Below are 12,993 nucleotides of genomic sequence, written 5' to 3'. Positions count from 1 at the left end.
TCAAAGGCTACAGGGATACAAAGGGCTCTGTTACAGCCTGCAGTGCTCCAGCTGCAGCCTTGGGCTCCTTGATCTGCTCGCATTACATCGGTGCAGGATCCATCCCTCCCTCTCTCCCTCCTTCCCTTTTCCCCTCTCTCTTTCCCTGCCTCCTCAAGGCACGGAGCAAGTGCAACGTTTTTCAAGGGTTTTCAAGTGGTTCAACCCTGTAGCACCATGGAATGTCTTTCACTTGTTTTCATTTACCCACTTCAAGACTGTGTCAACAAAAGCAGCCTGGAAAAATAAAGAATTTAGGAAGTTTTACTCCCCAGATCAACGGGATTCCTCCGTAACTCCAATAAAGTAGGTCAGTGGTTACAGATAATTCTACGAGCAGGGCATTAGTACCTTTGAATCACACAATTTGCAGATGTATTAAAACTACTCATAAAGAAACAAGTTTTGCCCATGCTCAGTGCACAGCTGCCTGCAGGGCTTGTTCATGTAAACACAGCTCAGTTTAATTCCATTTTCAGCAAAACAATGCAGCAGAAAACCTCAAGCAAGCAATCTCCTCCAAAATGTTTCCAGGCATGATCTACTACTGTATTTTTTTGAAAACAGACACCATCTGTACCATTACCAAGCCAGTCAGAGGCTGGTATTGCAAAGAATATCCAAGAGCTTACGTGTTAATAACTCCATTGACGGGTCTTGGTGCTCCGCAGGGCTTGGCGGGGTGGGATTCAGGAGTATTTGCAGCAGAAACACCCAAGCTTTCTAGGGGCTGGGATCCAGACACACTCTAAGGAAGGATGAGAAAAATAGAAATAAATAAAAGCTTCTTAAATAGCCACAATTAGAATAACTGGGTTCTAGCTGAGGATTCTGCACTTGGATTTCCATACTTTAAACCGGGTTCAGAAGTCACAGCATGAACAGGAGACCAGGGACATAAGGAGATCTTAGGACAGAAGAGGATGGATACATGGCAGCCCTTTTATTCCAAGATCCAAAGGACTTTAATTCCCCTCAGGCAACCAGGAGCATGAAAGGCTGAGGGCTTGAAGGAGATTTTAGCATTTTGTCTCCATGGTGCAAACAAGTTCATCACCACCTGTAAAGCTCTGCAGTCTCTCCTGCAGTTTGGTTTCTGTTCTGAGCCACGTGGTTCAAAGTTCCTGCTGAAGGACTTTGGGGGAAAACAGGGAGGGAGGGAGAGGGGAACTGACTTGCAAAACTGAATTTGCATTTTAACTTACTACCTGTGCAAACAGAGTCCAAACAGAGTTTTAGGGAATGTTTTAAATGAATGTGAACCCAGGCTGTGGGGCTGGGATGGGAGCAGGGTGAGTCTGGAACTCTGAAAGTGCTGCATAAACACAAAGCTGGAAACACCTTTTTGGTAGAGCACAGTGAGTAAATATTGAGTTAAAAACACTGTGCCCCCCAATCCCTTCTGCCTGAGGTCTGAAACACAAACCCCCTGGCTCTGCAGGGAGCAGCAGGATTTTGTCACCAAGCCTCCAAGGACACACTGGCTTTGTACCTCCCACCAGTGACATTCCTGCTCCCCACCCTGGTGCAGCCCACCAGTGTGTCTGTACCTCTGGCATTCATCACCCATGCAGCCCCTTGTTTTTGGTGTTTTGGTGCTCCTTAAACTTTATTTCTTCCTTTTTTGTGACACTTCCTACACTCCCTGCCCTGTCTCTCACCGGGGTTCCCCCTCTGAGCACACACAGTGGTGATGTGGTTCAAGTACCAAGAAAAAAGGCAAAAGCAGAGCTCTGACACCACACAGATGGTCAGCCAAGCCCCCTGCTTGGCCCTGACTCCATCCCAACCCATCTGGATTGTGGTGATTAAATCTTCCCAGCAAACACCCCCAACTCAATAAACAAAAACCAGGCCATGGCACTGCTGGATTAACGGTTTCCAGAAGAGGAGACACCTGAGTCACCCAGGGAAGGGCAATTTTTAACAACTCAGACAACTTCTGCCTGGGCCTGTTTGAGGAACTTTGCAGGGGTTTTTACACTTCTGCTACAAAAGATGTTTCTCTTGCGGGGGAGCAAAGACAGGATGAGACCAACTCTGCCACCCAGAGAGATGGAGGAGCGAGATCAGATCACACCTGAGACATCAGGTAAACCCAGCACCCCCACCAGGTGAAGTCATGAGGAGCTGAACACTTTCCCTCTGCTTTCCAGAGGCTTGGCAAGGCTGAGCCTCCACGTGACACCCGCCAGAGGCACCCCTGGTGCAGCAGGGCGGGTACCCATGACTCATAAGCTCTTTTGAAATCCTTTATTTTCTTCTAGAGAAAGGGTCTCAAAGGAGGAACTTCTTCTCCAAGAGCTTGCTCTGTCTTGGTGGTTCAAGATAGGAACAGAGGGACTCAGCTGAATCCTGTGGAGAAGCTGGAAAGCATCAATCCAACGTGCATTTATCAGGAGCAGCCCAGGCTCCCTTTATCACCCTGAGATGGGTGTACCCGCCACGAGCAGAGCCAGCACCTCCTGCACTCTCACTCTCGTGCCAGCTCCTGGTGCACCTCCCAAGGCTGTGCTGTCCTCCAGGGCTGCCTGGGATGCAGAGCAGCATCCACAGCACCAGGATCACACCCCTGCTCCTGACTGAGCTCTTCTGTGTGCTTTGGGTCCAGCAGTCCAGGTCCTTCAGATGCCTGGGAATCTTGGGGGGTGTAGAAGATTCAATTGTAGCACATCTGCTGTTGCACACCAGGGCAGCAAAGCATCTGTGTGCAGGCAGGTCATGAGACAACACCAGGGATGTCCCCTGCATTCCCAAAAAACCCTAACAAAAGCAGGCAGGTTCAGATCTTCACCTATTACTAGAAACATTTAAATAGGGGACAATATCAAGTGCAGCCCCTCACTAGACAAGCAATCCAAGGAACCAAAATCAGCAGCCAAGTAATGTCTTCAGGCCTTCATGTCATTTCCATCTTCAGACAAAAATATTTATTCACCTACTGAGCTTCCATTTCCCAGAAGATATTCCCAGGCCTTATTTGCAAAGCCCTTCCCTCCACTGGTGATAGGATTAGTTCCTCCTGGGGATTATCAGCCCCATCCCACGTAGGAAGCCGATGCCCAAGGACACGGATCCGAGGCAGGGGAGGAGATCCAGGGGAGCTGGGGATGAGACAGGATGGATTCCTCCCTCTGCTCCAACTGCAGATGTGTCTCTTGCTCTGCCAGTTTTGGGGGAAAAAGGCCTGGAGGGTGCCAAAACGATAAGCACCTCTCCAGGAAAGGAGATCCCTTTCCAGTAAGAGCCCTCACGCACCACGGGAACGTCTCTGGGTAATCTCTGGCTCGGAGCAGATCAGGGCTCTGACTCAACACCCTGCCCTAATGAGCAGCCCTAATTAAGCACAAAGCCAGGGGCTGGGTGCCGGAGGCGGCGGTTCCAGGGGTGACACTTCCAGCAGTGTCACAGAGAAGCTGGGAGTGTGGGAGTCCCTGTGGAAGGGGAATAAACACCCTTTGCAGGAGCAGGCCAAGAGTGGCCACAAGAAAGGGCCAAGTAGCACCTGCAGAAGTTTCAGGGACCACCCTTCTCCTCCTGCTCCACCACAACTTGCAAACCCTCTATTTTAATGCATTGCTGCATCCCCCAGGATCCAAAGCAATCACAGGCAGGATGAACAGTACGATCAAGCCTTCAGTCTGTGCCCTACATTTCTGCATTAAATAATAAATACCTGGCACTCTGCATAGTTTCCAGTGCATCTCACTGCAATCATTAGTGCCCTTTCCAAGGGGGAATGCTCAGGCAGATATTAAATAGCCACATCTTTAGCAGCCTTTGCTAATCATGCTGCTCTCAGTTTGAGGTACTTTTTTTGCTGGAGGGAAAGGATTAGTTAGGATTTTAAAGCTTCACAAAATGCTAATGCATATTACAAAGGTGCCCCCAGGAGCTCTGTTCTAAAATGTGTTTAAATCCTATTGTTTATTAACCCCAAAACAACATGGGAGGGGGCGAGCTGCAGACCAAGATCAGTGATTCCCACCTGGAGTCCCAGCGAGGAGCTGCTCCACGAGGCCAGTCCCATGGTCTGAGCATCCCTCTGCCCCACAGCTCAAGGGATGAGCCTTCCCTCCCCAAAAGTGGTGCAGGTGAAGCTCCTGGACCAGTCAGCCCCACAGTGGCACTCACCAGGCGGTCGGCCCCAGGCTCCAGCCTAACTTCAGCTCGAACGGGACGGGACGAATCATCTGCGGCAGGGTCAGGGGGCGAAGCTTCACCAAGAACTATCAGCCCCTGCAGGAGAGGAACAGCAATGAACTGCAGGTCCTTTGGTGTCCACAGGGAAACTGCACACCCACTGTCCCCCACTCCCTGTTCCCCACAGCAGGAATGAACTGTAGATCCTTTGGTGTCCACAGGGAAACTGCACACCCACCGTCCCCCAAAACAGGAATTAACTGCAGATCCTCTGGAGTCCACAGGGAAACTGCACACCCACCATTCCCCACTCCCTGTCCCCCAAAACAGCAATGAACTGCAGGTCCTTTGGTGTCCACAGGGAAACTGCACACCCACCGTTGCCCATTCCCTGTTCCCCACAACAGGAATGAACTGCAGGTCCTTTGGTGTCCACAGGGAAACTGCACACCCACCATTCCCCACTCCCTGTCCCCCACAACAGGAATTAACTGTAGACCCTCGGGAGTCCACAGGGAAACTGCACACCCACTGTTCCCCACACACCTGAATTCCCACCACGGCTTCCAGAACGAATGAACTGCAGGTCTTTTGGTGACCCAGGGAAACTGCACACCCACCGTCCCCCACACCCCTGCACAGCAGCACCTGAATTCCCACCACGGCTTCCAGGCGTGATGCCAAACCCAATCCCCTGCTGCCTGGCTTTCCCTGACATCTCAGCTGAACCCAGAGAGGGAAGGGCAGTGGCTGGAGGCAGCTCACAGCCTCTGAAGCACTGCCTGTGCCATGAAGCCAAGCCAGAGCAGGTTCCTGCTGGAGCACAGAGCAGCAGCAGCTGCCCTCACCCTGCACAGGGAACCTGCCACCACAGCCAAGCAAACAATTCTGAGCAGGTGACAAAAATGTACCAGCTTGTTACTCTGAGCAGACTTCCCCCTGCACCCCCAAGAAGCAATATTTACAAAAATTCAGTAAGGGAAGAAAGACACTGCTATAAACTTAGTGGGACAAAGCACACAGCCACAAAACAGTGGCTGAGCACTGTTCTATCAGGTTTGACATATGCTGGCCTGTTCCTGTTTAACTGAAGCTTAACCTAAAGGCAGGACTGCTTTGCTCTCAGAACAACACAGAGTGAAATAAAATAATTGTAATTATGCATATTCTGGGCTATATTATAACAAAGGAGGGCAAAATGTGCAAGGGATCAGGGAGCTGGTGGAACCCACAGGCCAAGAACACAGCCCAGGACAAAGACAACCCCCAGGGAGTAGCATTTGGTCAAACAAGGAACTCTGAAGGGGCTGCTCAGATCAAGAACAGGCAGATCAGTCACCTGAAAACAATTCTGGAGGATACACAGTGTGTCACAGCAAAGTGAGCCTGGAGGGAACCTGGGCACATTATCTGGAGAGAGCACAGAGCCACAAGGCTTCCCTCAACAGCCTGCTATTTTTAAGAGCCTGCAAACAGGGTATTTTACAACCAGCTCCCTCATTTGGTGTTTTCCTCCACTTCTCACCAGGCTCCAACTGAGCTGAGCTCAATGTGCTGAGAGCACAATTCCTGCTGAGACTCCCAGGCAGCAGTTTACCCTCAAAACACAGGCTTATTTTTGACTGCCTCGTCCTTCCCTGGCTTTGATCTGACACAGCAATGTGTCTTTCTTGAAGGGTACACTGGGATGTAAACTCCAACATATAAAGGTAATTAAACTAAAAAAGAATGTAATCAAATTTCTTTGAACTTTAGAACTTGTAGAACTCTGAATTCCTGCAGCAGCTACATTTTAACCTCCTTATGAGCCAATAAACTGGAGTTAAGTTATATTGATAGAAAAAACAAGGTGTTTCCAAATTCTTTAACTGTTTTCCTTGTACAGTTTGAAGCCAAATCCATTCCAACAAGCTCCTGTGTCACTGAAACACAGGGCTGTTTCTCTAGTCTCCTATTCTTGCTCCAAGCCCTTTTAAGATGGTCTCTAGTTTTTCATTGGTGCAAAGAGAATCTGTTTTACAACCATCCCAGAGCCCAATGACATCAAGATAACGACAGCTGGGTGCAAGAATAATCTCAGCAAGCCCCATCAGAGATGGGGTATGTGATTCTCGTGGTTGTTTTTTTCTTCTTCAGGCAGAACACTCAAGTTCTGAACGCCCCTGCACCTTAAGCAACATGTTTTGTCTTAAATTCCTGTACTGGGTATCACAGTTGAGTTTTGGTTTGAACAAATGAGAGAGGATGATCCTGCTGGCCAGAACCTCCTTTCAGACCTTGAGGTTGAAGCTTTAGAAAAACACAGGGGATGTTTGTAACCATTATCAGGCCATTTCATGAACCTGTCAAGCTGCCATCACCTGGTGAAAGCCCTGAACCTTCCACATCTTTACCTGAGTTTTCTCGTTTCTTCCATTATTTAACTTCTAGCATGCAAACCTTCAGCTATTTTGTATTTTGTACTTAAAACCATGCTGCACTGTCAGCTTTAAGCAGAAGGAAGATGATTCTTTCTGAAGAATCGTTCATCTGCCCACTTCCCAGAAGCCTTTTGCCCTAATCTCAGTAATGGATTCTGCTCACAAGCCATGCTCTTCCACCCACTCATTTAGAGCCCTCACTCACTCAATTGAGTCTGTTTTTTCTGCACAGCTGCATCAAGTCCAGTCTCCCTCCCCTGCTTTCTGCCCCCTGCAAGCCTCTCCCCACCACCCCCAGAGCAGCACACATCTTGGGAAAGGCCTGTGCCAGACTGAATTCCTGAGGATCTCTCAGTTGATGCAATACCAGGAGCCTTCTTGCCACAAACTCCAGACATTCCTTCCTCCAAGGCCTGACATTTAGATGTGCATGCCTGAACAAGTCTCCACAACAATCCCTTCCTCATCCCTTCTCTGCTCTCCCCCATTCTCCCACCATCTGAGAGCAACACTAAAAAAAATACCTTCCCCAGGGAAAGGTCAGCACCAAAAAATGATCTTTTTTTATGGAACAGACTCAATTTTAAGCCTGTTCAGATAGCATCTGAACTAACTTCCTCCACAGGCCACTCCCCTTTCCACTAAATCTCAGCTGTTTTTATCCCCATCCTCAGCTACTCCTAAAAAGAAAGAATGGGAAGGTTTTAAAAAAAATATCAAAGGGAAAGGCTTGAGGGATGGGGAACAGCATCACACATGCAACAGCACCAGCTCTGCTCAGCACCAAAGACTGACTAAAGCAAGGTATTGCTCCCTTCACGTTATCATACTGCACCAGGGACAGGAATTACACTCAGCCCATGCCAAATTGCATTACAATTAGTCACAGCTTTGCAATCTGCTTTGGGAGAGAGGCAGGAGGGAAAAAGCACCAGACTTTGCATCTGCACTCTGTGGTGTCTGAGGGAGCCATCAGGAGGCAAAGCAGAAGCACAGTGCCCAAAGGCCTCCTGCCCCATCCTGCTCCATCCTGCTCTATCCCACTCCATCCTGCTCCATTCCATCCCATCCTATCCCATCCTGCTACATTCCTGCCCCATCCCATCCCACTCTATCCTGCTCCCTTCCTGTCCCATCCTGCTCTATCCTCTCCCATCCTGCTCCATTCCTGCCCCATCCTGTCCCAACCCGCTCCATCCCGCCTCCATCCTGCGCCATCCCATCCCTGCCCCATCCCATCCTGCTCCATCCCACTTCATCCTGCACCATCCTTGCCCCATCCTGCTCTATCCCACTCCATCCTGTCTCATCCTTCTCCATTCCTGCCCCATCCTGTCCCAACCTGCTCCATCCTGGTTCCAGCCTATCCCATCCCACTCCATCCTGCGCCATCCCATCCCATTCCTGCCCCACCCTGCCCCATCCCATCCCACTCCTGCCCACTCCTGCCCCATCCCACCCCACCCCGTGCCCCTCCTCACCTTGTTGGCTCTGATCTGTTTGTAGATGTCTGTCTGCTGCCGGATGCGGTACTCCAGGTCCGACACGTGGGCTTGGAGCCAGTTCCAGCGGCTGACGATGGCGGCACGGTCTGCTGCCCACCTCCACTCTGCCCTGCGCCTCCTGCAACGCACACAGCACCGTTCTGAGCGTGACTGTAATTACACGGGCCACAGCAACCCGAGCAGAGCTGACAGACACATCAAAAGCTGCATTCTGGATGGCAGGATTGATACAATCTCACCGCTGCTAATAATTACCAAGGAATTACAGGCGTACTGCAACTCTGCAGAGCAATATTCCAACATCTGCTGGCACCCAGTGACTGAAGTCTTCAAAAAAACTCTCTGGCATCGGTCCCCAAATCCACCTGAACAGCAGCTCATACCGTGTGGTCACAATTAAACCTCAGTGACAAGTTTCACAACCACCACTGCTGGGGTTTACAAGCTGGAGAGGACCAACAGAGCCAACCTTGCACAAGCTGCTCCCCTGCAATGGTGTGCTGCAAAGGACAGAGCAGGCAACAGCAAAGCAACCCTGATTTCTGCATCTGATGGATGCTCCAAGCAAATAAAGAAGCCAGGAAATAACATCAACTGTCATCAAAACACCCTCAATCCCTACTGCTGCACTCCAGGGCAGACAGGAACACAGAGATGGTAAGGAATGGATAAATCCATGGCTCCACTCTCATGTTAAAAGGCACAGTATCATGAAAATATACCCTAAGCACACTGATTCCTGTGGATAAACACAAAGCTGCCCAGAAAGGAAGAAAACCCTGACATGTTGTGGAAACAAAGCATCAGCAGAAAGTGCTGACAAATCCAGTGTTGCTGCACAAAGCCTTTGCCACATCTGGATGCTCAGCAATTAAGAAATTAATCACAAAATAATTCCTTTTGCCCATCTCCCCCCCTCCTTCTGTGTAGGAATTTTGAACCAGCCAGAGCATGTGGGGCAGGGGAGCCACAGCAATGTCCAGATGTTTCCTCCAAAATCAAACCAGAAAGTCTTCTGCTGAGATTAACCCATTTCAGAGCTGAAACCAGCCACGACAGCAGAAGCAGCACGTGGTAAATGAGGTTTTGTACTGAGGCAGCCCCAGCTGCAAAGATGGGAAGGAGCAGAAATCATCAAGTTCTTCAGAAAATCTGCACCTCCTGGGCCTCTGCCCTGATTTAGACATAACTGCTACCAAATGCACTTGCCTAAAAATGAAATTAATACAAAAAAGTCCCAGGGTTATTACAAGTTTCAAATCAACTCATAGAAATACCCGGAAAAGAAGGAGTTGGTTGCTTTACACTGCAAGTGAAACCCCTGCATTTAGAACAAGACACGTTATCCATATTCCTGCTGGACCTCTGGCTGTCCCTGCAGAGACAGGGACACGTTCCCACAAACAGGGAACAGCATCTGCTGCCTTCTGCCCTCCCAGCCTTCTCCAAAACACCTTCAGGAGTTCAAGTCCTTCCCTCTGTAAAGCCAGATTTCAGCAGTTTGCTCTTTGGGGAACCACAGAGCCCTGGGAATTTTTAGCAGTAAGTTTTTAGAATCAATTGCTGCTCAGAGTACATCCCAAGTGCCAATTCCCTAAGTTTGCCTCTCCCAACATTTCAAAGCACCTCTGCCTGCTGGAACACTGGCCTGTGCTGATAAACACAGCCTATTCTTTTGCTCAGATTACACAGAAATCGAGATTAAGTATGAAAAGAACAGTTTTAAATCCATTTAGTTTCTTAAGTGACACGGCAGCACAAGCAGCAGCAGACCTGCTCCTCACCTTAAAATCAGGACACATCCTACCCCAGAAAAACCCACTGGATTTGAACCAAAAATAACGCAAGAAAGCGAAACACAGTAATGTACACTTCATCCTCTGACACCCTGCGGCAGCAGTGGAGGAGGGGAGGAACAGAATGATGGCTCAGCCACACTTTCCAAAACAGCACCCAGCGTAGTGTCTCTATATTTAGAACGGAGCCTTTCCCAGCTCGGTCCCACCCTTCCCTGCAAGTGCTGGCAGCAACATCATGGCATGGATGTTCCCTCGTGGGGATCAGCTCTGGGACAAGGACCCACGGATATTCCTCAGCTTTAATGCCTCTACAAGAATTCTGTGGAAATGATTCTTTGCTCATCTAGCATCAGAAAGGAGCAGCCATGCATAACACAGAGTGTGATGTCCTGCAGTGACCACTGGGGATCTGAAACCTCCACTTGCTCTGGGGGAGAGGAAAATCCTCTCCTTTCTTTTTAAACCTGAAATGAGTCTACAAGGGAAATGGAAAGGGACTCTTCACAAGGGCATGGAGTGAATGGCTTCAAAATTATAGAGGGAAGGGTTAGATTGGATACTGGGAAGAAATTCCTCCCTGTGAGGGTGGTTACACGCTGGCACAGGGCACAGGGACACTTCCACTTTGCCAGGCGGCTCCAAGCCCTGTCCCACCTGGCCCTGGGCACTGCCAGGGATCCAGGGGCAGCCCCAGCTGCTCTGGGCACCTGTGCCAGGGCCTGACCACCCTCTCAGGAAAGTATTTCTTCCCAATATCCAACCTCAGTCTCAGTTTCAAGTCCCTCAGCCAGCCCATCCACCCACCAGTCCATGCTGCTTTCTGCTGAGTCCATGCAGCTGAATTGCAACCAGGCAGACAGAGATAGGGAGGGAATCCGGAGGGAATTAGAGATTAGCAGACTTATTTTTCACCAGGAGACTGCCCTACTAAAGGCCCAGCTGCAAAGTGAGCAGAGCAGGCCCACCAGCTGCTGCTAAACCATCCTGGTAATGACGTGGAGCAGCACGGAAAAATGGAGCTAGAACTGATTTCAGATCAGAAAGTAACAGGCTGGAGGGGAGCTACATTAGCAGATCCACTTCTAGGAATCAGCAGAATGAATGAGAAACAGCCACCAGGGTCTGGAGGGAGATGGTTTCTGCCACTCCAAGCACTTGAGCAAACCCAAACCATCTTGATGTTAAATGAGGAATAACAGGTCACGCTGGAAGAAACAGTCGGTGCCAGAAGAGAGGGAAACGCACCACAGAAACACTGAGAAACTCTGCAGGCAGCCAAGCAGGCTGAGAGCTGGAACAGCCATGGGAGGGGCTCACTGGCAAGCAGAGCAGGCCTTTGGCACTGATGCCAGGAGGCGGCACAGCCCAGGGCAGCTGGCACAGCCCAGGACAGCCGGCACAGCCCCGCGTGCTCACAGGTTAATGCACAACATGAGGCAATAACCTCCAGCTTTCCAGGCACTTTCCATATGGTTCCCCTCCTCCACTCTGCACTGGCGTATTCCCAGGGGCTCCGCTGTCCCCTGGAATTCAGTCACCTTCCAGTGCCTGTATTTACTCTCCTCTTTCCTGCTCTGGACAGAAGAAATCACGTGAGAGTGATTCAAAGCTCTGGGATTTGAGCCTTTCCCCCCCAGGGACACCCAGCTCAGCCTCCCTCAACTTCCAGAGGCAATTTGGGAATATCTGAGTCCTTCCCAGAGAGCAGCCTCACCATGGCACTGGGACAGAGCCCAGGAGGTACAGGATGGGACCTTTCTTCAATAAGACAACCAATTCAGCTGCTATTTTCCACTTTGCTCCTGTCCCCATATATTTTTCACATTCATTCTTCAGCTCACCAAGCTTTATTATCATTATTATTATTATTATTTATTATTTTGGATCAATGCAAAACCAGATCAGTGTGTGGAGCAAGAGTTAAAGCTCTGCCAAACCCACTCTCATGATGACTCTGAGGGAGGAAGAGAAAACCCCACAAGGCTCGAGAACAATCTCATTAGCTGATCGTAACATTTCTGCCTGCAAAGAAGCCAAAGTGAACAATTTGTTCAGCTGAACACCCGCCCCCACCCCTGGACAGAACCATCAGCTTTGAAGGGCTCTTTATTCCCAGCATGTGCTCGGCACTCTGCTGAATCTCCTTCCAACCTCCCCTCGGCTCATTCATTCCCATATTCACACAAACCCAGGACCTCCACGGGCTGGGAGTAAAGACTTATTTCCACTAAAAAAAGCCCCGACTGCTCAGGGAAAACTTGGGAGCACAAATCCTAAAGCAGAGCAGGGCTAAGCCAAGCTCCTGCCCTAAGACAGCAGTGCCCAGTTTCTCAGCAGAAAACTGAAAGCCACGGTTTTATTTCCCTCCTGTTTGTAGCTCAGAGCAGCAGTGCAGTGAATGACACCTGCACAAACCGTGCCAGCAGCCCTTGCTGCAGGAATGGAGTAAAGTTCTGAGCGGAGCAGCTCCAGAGCACCGCCCAAGGCTGGACCAGATGGTCTCAGAGGGCTTTTCTAACTGAAGGGCTCTGTGAAGGTGGAACTCCACAGCCCCAGGTGCTACACCAGGCTGGTGACACACATCCCATCCCGACTAACGCCTCGGGGTCGGGATCCTGCCACGAGCACAGGGTGACTCACGGGGACACTGAGTCACTGCTGCCTGTGCTGGCCTTCCCCAGCCCATCACCATCCCTGTGCAAACAGGGAACCTCCAGAGAACAGCTCCCACCAAGGCCTGGAAATGGCAGAAGCTGGCTCAGAAGTAATTCTGCGCTGTTTCCAATCCAAGTGCCCCAGATCTTTACACCATGACATTTATGCACTGCCCCGAGCATTTATTCAGCTGACTGTCTGAAATACAGCCATCCCCAGCTCTAGCTGCTCTTGAGCCCTCAGCAGCAACAATTGTTCTGTGACAATAGCCAAAAATGGGGATTTTATTCTTCCAGCTATGCCAGTGCAAGTACTTTGGGCCACGTCTGAATCCTGCTTAGCATCCATGGACAAGGGTGTGAGGAGAGAAGGGGAAGGCAGGGGAGCAAGGTGCAGGACAGAAAGTTGGATCAGGAGTGTGGTCACCACAAG

At 50.1% G+C, this 12,993-nt stretch overlaps 1 protein-coding gene across 3 annotated transcripts in view; it reads right to left on the bottom strand.

The window, feature by feature from the left end:
• The window catches only part of KANSL1 (KAT8 regulatory NSL complex subunit 1), a 77,247-nt gene that overhangs the window by 14,702 nt on the left and 49,552 nt on the right, over positions 1–12,993 (bottom strand). For all 3 annotated transcript variants that reach the window (XM_039700574.1, XM_039700575.1, XM_039700576.1), the window contains exons 3-5: positions 8,084–8,225; positions 4,174–4,278; positions 672–787 (exon numbers count right to left, since the gene is read on the bottom strand). In XM_039700574.1, coding sequence (XP_039556508.1) covers positions 672–787; positions 4,174–4,278; positions 8,084–8,225 — 363 coding nt within the window. The remainder of the gene's footprint in view (positions 1–671; positions 788–4,173; positions 4,279–8,083; positions 8,226–12,993) is intronic.

Source organism: Passer montanus, unplaced genomic scaffold (assembly GCF_014805655.1).
Source record: "Passer montanus isolate IOZ18808 unplaced genomic scaffold, ASM1480565v1 scaffold142, whole genome shotgun sequence".
Taxonomy (NCBI): domain Eukaryota; kingdom Metazoa; phylum Chordata; class Aves; order Passeriformes; family Passeridae; genus Passer; species Passer montanus.
The sequence above is the reverse complement of the archived record's forward strand: the minus strand, read 5'-3'. Positions and strand labels throughout refer to the sequence as shown.